The sequence below is a fragment of the Lissotriton helveticus genome, chromosome 1_1 (genome assembly GCF_964261635.1).
Source record: "Lissotriton helveticus chromosome 1_1, aLisHel1.1, whole genome shotgun sequence".
Lineage (NCBI taxonomy): Eukaryota > Metazoa > Chordata > Amphibia > Caudata > Salamandridae > Lissotriton > Lissotriton helveticus.
The window spans coordinates 1,865,526,917-1,865,535,585 of NC_136057.1; the positions used below are offsets into that span (position 1 = coordinate 1,865,526,917).

Below are 8,669 nucleotides of genomic sequence, written 5' to 3' on the forward strand. Positions count from 1 at the left end.
GGTGTTTCCAGCCAGCACTAACACCTGAGGTGAGTTAGCTGTTGATCAGTAGCCATTTCCAGCAGTAATATCCTCACATCTTAGATAAGGTGTCTACTGCTCTGTAGGTGTTTCCACAGCTAACGCTAACATCCCCACATTGTAGGCCAGTTATCCACTGGTTTGTAGGTGATTTTTGTGCTAGGTTAGTTTGTCTGCCGCTCTGGGCATTTCTGATGCTGATATCCCATCACCCTTGCTGCTCTACAGGCGATTCCAGCATTAGTATTTCCACAACTTAAATCATCTTGCTACATGTCCCCAGGCTTTTTCTGAGATGGCACCAAGACCTCGTAGGTTGTGGACTGGCATTCAAGAGTTGTTCACAGCAATGCCTTCCTAACATCTTAGACTGCTCGAATTTACTTCTGTGTGTGTTCCTGGCAAATGTAGACACACATTGTAAGTTACATCCGTGGTGCTACAGGTGGTCCCAGCAACAGTATCCTCAGATTTTGGTCAGTCGTTGGCAGCTCTCTGTACCAGCAACAGTACCTACCCACTCCATTTTAGGTCAGGTGTCCGACTCTGAAAAGTTACCATCTGAGGTCTGTCTTTGGCCATTTAAGATATTTCCCACAGTTATACTTGTTCAACCTCCACACATTCCTGCTGACACTGAAAGGGTGTGTATGCAAAACATGTTGCACAATGCATGATTGTGTCACCCCTGCCCCACTACAGACTAGTCTTGAGCTGATTCTAAAATCTATTTAAAATGGTAAAATAATGTTGGTTTGTTCTTCAGATGTAAGATTAATGTTAGTTATGCTGATTCGGTCTTCCCTCACAGAGCAAAGTAATGTCCTGCGCACAATGCAGCGAGATCTTCAGCAAAGAAGGAACACTACGCCCCTGCGTCTCGGGGAAAGACCCTCTAAGTGCTGAAGCCTCAGACGATGAAAAGGTCATGCTGGAAAAGCACCTGCGCCAGATGGAGCTGGAGCTGGCACAGACCAAATTGCAGCTTGTGGAGGCCAAGTGCAAAATCCAGGTACAGTGACAAAGCCTCTGTTTGGCGCTTTCCACCCAAGAAGATTGTTGCGTGGCATAGGCCGAAATTCTCTTCTGAACTGCCAAGCCATGTCTTCCCTGGACTGGAATCAAGCATCCTAGGACCGGTTTCTGGCTATCAGCCGTAATCAGCCAGGATAGCTTGACTCCAGTGGCGTAGTGAGCACGGGACCCACGTCTGGGCATACCCTTCCCACATACGGCGAACAGCAAAACACACAAGGTGATGGACGGAATTTGCACATTGGCAAAACATTGCATTTCATATATTTAGAGGCTTCACTTTTGGTGGCAGAGAGAAGACTAAAGCACCCAGGAGGGCTTAGGTATTATTGCGGCGGTAGTGGCAAGTGAAATCTAGCTAGAAAGGTGCAAGGAATTGGAGTATTAGCTAATAGGGATGAGAACCCACCTCAAATAATAATCACAATCCATGTCAAGGTGAACGACAAAGTCACTAAATAAATACACTCAACTATCTTATTGCTTGGCACAAAGCAGTCAGGCATAACTTAGAGACAATGTGCAAAGTATTTATGCAGTACTAAAACAATAATAAAGTAGAATTGCAAAAACAATAAAAAAATCCTAAACGAATAATACAAATAGAGTATAATTTTGTTAACACAATTATATCAAAATGATAAAAGTCCATTAAGTTATGAATTTGTAAAGGTTTCAGTAAAATGGCACCAATAAGCAAAGTACTGGCCGTGGTAGAACAGGACCCCTGGACTCAATTTGACGCTGACTGCAAGAGAGTCAACCAGGTTTGTTCTGGTCAAAGATTTGCTTTCAGACTTTAGTCCTTTAATCCCAATCCACCTCAGGAGTACACTTCCGAAGTCCCCCAGGACCTTAGGGAGTTAGTTAGAGACACAAATAGTTGCAAATAGAGGCCACAACAGGATCCAGTCCTGATCAGTTGGGCAGTTGCGTCTTGTTGTGTTCTTGCAGCTTTAACAGGAGGTCAAACGTATGACCCTTGGAATCCAATTCCTTGCCCTGGGTACAAGAGGGAGAGCAGGTCCAGCCTTCAGGGCTCTTCTCAGGTCACATACAGCAGGCCAGGCATTCCTCTGTTCTTCTCAGGTCCAGAGTGTTCTGATTTCAGATTCCGAGAGTGCAATTTTTATACCCAGAGCCAGCCTGTTGGCAGGGGCAACCCCTTTATCTAACCCCTAAGCATGTTCTAATCAGTCCTTCCCTCTTCCCTTAGTTTGGCTCGAGTCTGGCTAGTGAACCAAAAGGCAGAGGCACACTAGGTGTCGGGTCCTTTTGTGTCTGCTGGGGCAGACCCCTTTCAAGTGTGATCAGGGCATAGCTCTTCCCCAGCCATCCTGTCGAAGACTCACTTCCCTCTACATCCAGACCCTTTATCCACTATCTCACTTCATACACATTTCCTAGTGGGGGAGCCATCAACAGCCTAGAAGCAGCTGGCCACTCAAACCTAAGGCCTGGAAATGGCAACATTCTAAAAGTGCCATTTTCAGAATAATTTTAATTCTAACGTTACCATTAAAGAGCATTTTAAATTGCAATTAAAATTAGTGCAAGAAGTATTTCTCTAGCTGCTCCTAAACAGAATGTATTACTTTTTAAACGTAATAAAGTAAACCGGTGTTAGTCTATGGAAGGCTAGCCTTGCCGCAGTAAAAAACGGCTTTTGAGGTTTTTTTACTACCTGGTCACGTAAAACCTTAAAAAAGCATGTCCTACTTTTTAAATATCTTGCAACTTCTGGCCCTATGAGCATTTAGGGCATACTTTAGACGTGGCCTATAAGTATTAAAAAGGACGGTGTATACCTGCCAAAGGTTTATTTTCCCTGGAGAAAATTGTAGATTAAACTTGCACTTTAGTGTGAAATGGCTGGCTAGGGAGCTACTTTAGTCAGTGGCACAATCAGTGCTGCAGCTCACAAGTAGCGTTTAATTTATAGGCCCTTGGTACAGGTAGTACCATATACTAGGAACTTATAAGTAAATTAAATGTGCCTATGAAGCATATGCCAATTATCATGTTTAAAGTTAAAAGCACACTAACCTTACCACTGTTTAATAGGGGTAAAGTGCACAGCGTTCTAAGGCCAACAGAAAACGGATTCAGCAGTAGGAGAGACAAATCTGGGGTGGGCCTGCAGAAAATGCACATTTCCCCAAAAAAGGGATGAAGAGCCCCTTGCATTGCAAGAGATGTCCATGCTTTTGTTAGGCTAGGTGGTTATTGGAGGAGGGAAAAGTCTCTTCTGAGGGAGGAGGAGATTTGGCTTTTAAACATTAGTAAAGGTGATGTCTCTTCTCCCCATGTGTGGCAGTAACTGCAGTGCTTTTCCTCTCAGTTACGATGCAAGCATATTGGGAGCCCCAGGTAACATTATAGCTGGCTCTGTTGACATTAACTTTCCTTAGCAACAAGGCCGTTTTTAGCTGTTTCCTGAAATAGCGCATGAACTGTTGCTTGTGAGGATCTTTTGTTGGGCTTCAGCTCGCCCATTACTTACCACTTTTTAAGTTTGTCACCCTAATTTTTTGTGTTTTGTGGAAGGATTTTTGACTCACATTCTTTAGATTTACCACACACGCACAGATGGCAGCTTTGAGTCCGCACACATCAGATTGCCGGAATGTGTTATAATAGATGCCCTCAAACTAGAAGTGTCCATGCCTGAGAGACATCCATATCTTCTCTTTCCCACAAAACACAACCGCCATACTAATCAGGAGAAGGAGAAAGTTGGTGCACTCACCCTCGAGGAGACCCCTGCAGTTTAATTAAAGACATCATGTGGGGAGGCTGGTCAACAGAACTTAAATAAGCATGGATTTATTTTTTAAGCTCCTCAACAGAGCCGCTACATATCTCTCCCAGTGAAGGCTCTGGTGGAGGCCTCTCCCCGTGAAGGCTCTGGTGGAGGCCTCTCTCCTCAGTTAGGAGCTGTTTCTACAACTCCCTTCTCAGTTACAGGCTGGATCAACTCATCCTGTCTGGGCTGATCCTATATAAAGTCAGGGAACATACTACTTTCCTCATCTCACAGGCAAAGGCAGAGATCCCTTCGGGGCGGCTCCTCCGTTAAGGCGGAGGAGCGTCGCCTCCCAGGATCCCTTCTCTGCCAGTACAATGGGTGGCTTCACACCTGCTCTCCCACTTTGTCCTGAGCACCCATCATTTATTTGTCCTCCGAATATCCCCGGTTAACACACCTGGATTTTCTTATTAAAAATAGGAGAACCCCTACTTTCCCAGTGTAAAGCTGAAGACACCCTTCCTCACCCACTTAAAAAAATCTCTTGCACTAATTACGAAGCATTGCCAAACCCAATAGTTCTCACCTATGCAAGATCCATTGGCTTTGTCAATGTTTTTAGCCAGTGCAGCTTGCTTGAAAGTTAAGGCAAAAAGCACTCTGACGCAGCCAGCCTTGACAACATCATAGCTCTTTTTTCTTTTTTCTTTTCAACCATGCTGCATAGAAGCCGCACTGCTGTACACCATGTTTAAAAAAAACATTGGTAAAGCCAAGTAGCTCCATTATTTGCCTTTGATAATGTTTTAGAAGCCATGTTGTACAGCAGCATGGTTGAAAGTCATAGCACTTTTTAAAAATGTACTTCCAACAATGCTGCCCAACAGTGGTGCTGCTGTACAACGTGGCTAAGAAAACCTTGGCAACGCCAATAAATCTCACATAAGGTGTGACCTATTGGCTTTGCCAATGCGTGTTCATCTGGTGCACACTGTAAGACTGTTGCCTTCAAGAACCTTAATACACTACTTATCCAACATTGGATCTTTTATATATTCACATGCTGAATAATTCCCTGTCATCCGGCTTGGAATCCCTGATACATTAAAATAGCAGTATACAGTGTCAAATATACAACAAACAGTATATAATGTAAAATGGCCATAGGCCTGAAACAACACAGTATGTTTAATAACACATCCCCCTCATTTGGGGGAAAAAAAAATTCAGCCAATGAAGTGAAAGCTTAAGCGCTCCTACCCCTCCCCCCTCCTCCCCCCCCCCCTCGATCCCCCCCCCCCAAAGCCAGAGGCCACCATAGCTAAAATTTCAAAGCACAAGTGTGAGAATAAAATACAATGAGTCTCTGACCCCGGGAGGAGGGAGGGATCGCATGTGAATATATATATATATATATATATATGTATAAACAATACCAATCTTGGAGAAATGGAGTTACAGGTAAGTAACTCATTTCTTCTCCAACTTTAGATCTTTTAAATATTCACATGCTTGAATCCAGATAACAAGCAGCACACATTATGAAATAAAACAAAGTGGAAAGCAGGCTCACCTTCAGTGAAAGATGTTTCTCAGGATTGCCTGCCCCACTGCTGCCTCAGCTTCTGCGTCCACGTCTAGGCAGTAATACTTCATGAACGTATGCCTGCTCCTCCAGGTGGCTGCACAGTAGATGTCTCTCAAAGGCACCCCAGCATAGAGTGCTGCAATTGATGCCATGCCCCTGGTGGAATGCCCCTCTCTCTTCCCTGGAGAGAATGATTGGCTTGACAGAATGCAATACAGCCTGAGAGCCAAAGTGCTATCCCCTGTTTGGACAGGGCTTGGCCTTTTTGTGGTTGTGCAAATGGTACAAATAGCTGGTCTGATGTGCGTATGTCATTTGTTTTGTCTATATAGAATTTGAGACATCTACGCAAGTCTAGAGAATGTAATGATCGTTCTGCTGGTGAAGATGGGTTAGGAAAGAAGTGTCTAAGAATAACAGGCACATTCAAATGGAAGTCAGTGGGCACCTTAAAAATAAATGTAGGATTGGTTCTTAATATCACTTTGTCCTTTGTTAACCAGAGAAAAGGGTGGAGAACTGGAGTTACAGGTAAGTAACTAATTTCAAATAATTGAAGAGGAGGGTGCAGTACAAAAAGCCATTACTAGATGCCACTGTGGAGCCAGTACCAACACCGGAACAGGTTGCAGCACTACGGGCTGCACCGAGGGGAGCTGTGCAGATTGTATCAGGGTTGCAGTGCATTTTCTGGTATGAAGCACCTTCTGTTGCTGAGCAGCTTCAGGTGATACGGAGTTCAATTTTAAGAGATCTGTCTAAGGGGAATTCTAGAGATTTGATGAATTGACAGTCTAAGTGGGCATTTAGGACCTTTAGCAGATCTATCGAGAACTGCTCAGCGATAGGAGAAAGAACTCAAACCCTTACGTACAAAGCAACTTTACAATCGCAAAGGCTCCGATTCGTAAAATTGGAGCTTTTGCATCAGCAAAATGGCATTTTTTCATATTCTCATAACCCAAATTGTGATTTCGGTATCACAATATGGATTTGCAGATATATATAACAAGTCATTATTTGGAAGGGGCATGTTATGGGCGTCCCTTCCAGATATTGAATCCTTAAGGTACATATTAATATTTTGCAACCAAAATTGAGTTACAAAACATTAATATTTCACCACTCCTCACATTAAGTGCTAAGCACTTCGTAAACAGGAAGGGGTCCTGTTGAGAGGCCCCCTTCCCATTTGTGAATGTGGATAAAAACATTTTAGGCTGAAAAATGGTTGTAAAAGGTTTTGTTTTTATAAAAATGCATACAATTTTCTGTCTAGTAAAACTGGATGCATTAAAGAATTAAAGAAGAAATAGCTTTATTTAAAAACAATCACAGACATGGTGGTCTTCTGACCCACATCTATTACTCTAGCCAATTGTACTGGGTTGCAAATTGTGACCTATCATTCAGTTTAACCCCTTCGACGCTCATGACGAGCTCAGCTCGTCATGAGTTACGCCTCTCGTACGCTCATGACGAGCTGAGCTCGTCATGAACCGCGGGTTTTTGAAAAACTTAGCGCACTGCGGGAAAACCGCTAGCGCGCATGCGGTTAAAGAGGTAGGTCGAATTGCAGCCTCCTTTTAAAACATAGGTTGTTGGTTTGCAAAATACCAACCAGTGCATTTGGTAGAAGCCGGTGCACAAATTGCAACCACTTCTACCAAATCTTTTAATACATGCCAAATAAGACATCACAAATCAGTATTTGTCTCAATTGACAATTTCCTATTTGGAGGCCTTCAGAGTTTTATGGCTTAAACTTGACAGCTTTGGCAAAGAGTACCGCAAGGGAGTTCTATGTTTTACAGCGGCAACTCATTATTGAGATATATCGCAGCTGTGCGAGGTGAGAACCACTAGATTAAGGGGTGTTGTGCATTGGTATATGTGCATGTGAATCTCAACACAGGAGGATGTACTGGATTGTAGGGTGGTTGCTTGTAAGGATTGTTTGAGGTGCCTTAGTGTAGTGTATGCTTGTCTGTCATCTCAGTCTCTCAATAGGTTAGCATGTTTTAGGTCAGGATTGCTGTCTATTGTTGAAGCTCTGGGTGGGGAGACTGTATTGAGCAGTGTACATGTCCTGCTTTGAAATAGCAAGGGATGCTTCCTGGCATATTAGAAGTGCTTTGGGGGGATACTTGGCAAGTCATTTTCTTAGAATGGCCTACATTGTTGTGGGCTAGTATTGAGGTGCATTGAAAGAGCTACATATAATACCATAGTACGCAAGTACTAGGTGCTGCAGCTCATGGATGAGGTACACCAGCAGAGGCTGTGTATACACATCCCACTGATGATTGTAACCATCTGATTTTGCTTTATCCTGTTCTTCTGCAGGAGCTTGAACACCAGAGAGGAGCGCTGATGAGCGAAATCCAGGCCGCCAAAAACTCCTGGTTCAGCAAAACCCTGAACTCTATCAAAACAGCCACGACTGCACCGCCTGCATCACCCCCGTTGCAGCCCGTGGCCCAGACCTCGCAACCGGTCAAAGAAAGCACATAGTCTGATGTGGGAATAACAAGAGACAGACACTTGATACACAGTATCACAATTCCGCCCAGGAGCAGCAGAGGTCATCCCATGCTCCTCTGTTAGAACTATCCAACACTCCTCCTCCATTAAAGAAAGTAAGCCGGATTTTAAGCGCTATTCAACAGTGTCTTGGGAAAAGGAGCCACGGCTGTTTCACCTCTGCTCTTGTTCCACTGCCCAGAGGAGCTTCTCCACTGCTGCTTACTGACAACCGACACTTTGTTTTTAACATATTGCTTTATTTTAGAACCTTAGTTCTTATGCCACATGGAAACAATACAAAAAAATGTTTATAATCCGTTTTTTTATTGCTATTCACAAATTTATTGTGCATTTGATAATGTTACTTCATCTTTTGGATAGGAGTTTGAGAGAATCATGGAGCGACCAAGGCGATGTGTTCATTACAGTAAAGAGGGTGCACCGTCCTTTTGACTGCTTCACTGAAGTGAATTCCCTTCCTTACCTTCTGGGCAGCCCACACTCCCCTATTTAAATTGCCACTTTTTTCTTTGAAGTTTTATTATTCTTGCTCCCAGTAAAAGTGATTCTCCAGCTATGTAGATAAAGCCTACATCTCCCATGCTTTTGTGACTGACCTCTAGAAATTATATACTTTGAAAAAGTCAGAGGGGCCCACCACACCAGCAATTTAGAAGCACAGCATTACAACAATAGAGCACTGACAGAACACAGGCGTAAGTTGTGTGTCCCAGAGCACTTGGTGGTTTC

General features: G+C 43.6%; 1 protein-coding gene across 4 annotated transcripts in view; it reads left to right on the forward strand.

The window, feature by feature from the left end:
• Window positions 1-8,235, forward strand: part of RABGAP1L (RAB GTPase activating protein 1 like) — a 1,373,174-nt gene extending 1,364,939 nt beyond the window's left edge. For 3 of the 4 annotated variants that reach the window (XM_078641767.1, XM_078641773.1, XM_078641781.1), the window contains 2 exons: window positions 833-1,033; window positions 7,740-8,050. In XM_078641767.1, the coding sequence (XP_078497893.1) occupies window positions 833-1,033; window positions 7,740-7,907 (369 nt within the window). In that variant the 3' untranslated portion in view covers window positions 7,908-8,050. Of the gene's footprint in view, window positions 1-832; window positions 1,034-7,739 lie in introns of all 4 variants that reach the window. The other variant, XM_078641752.1, reaches the window with a different exon arrangement.
• The last annotated feature ends 434 nt before the right edge of the window (window positions 8,236-8,669 follow it).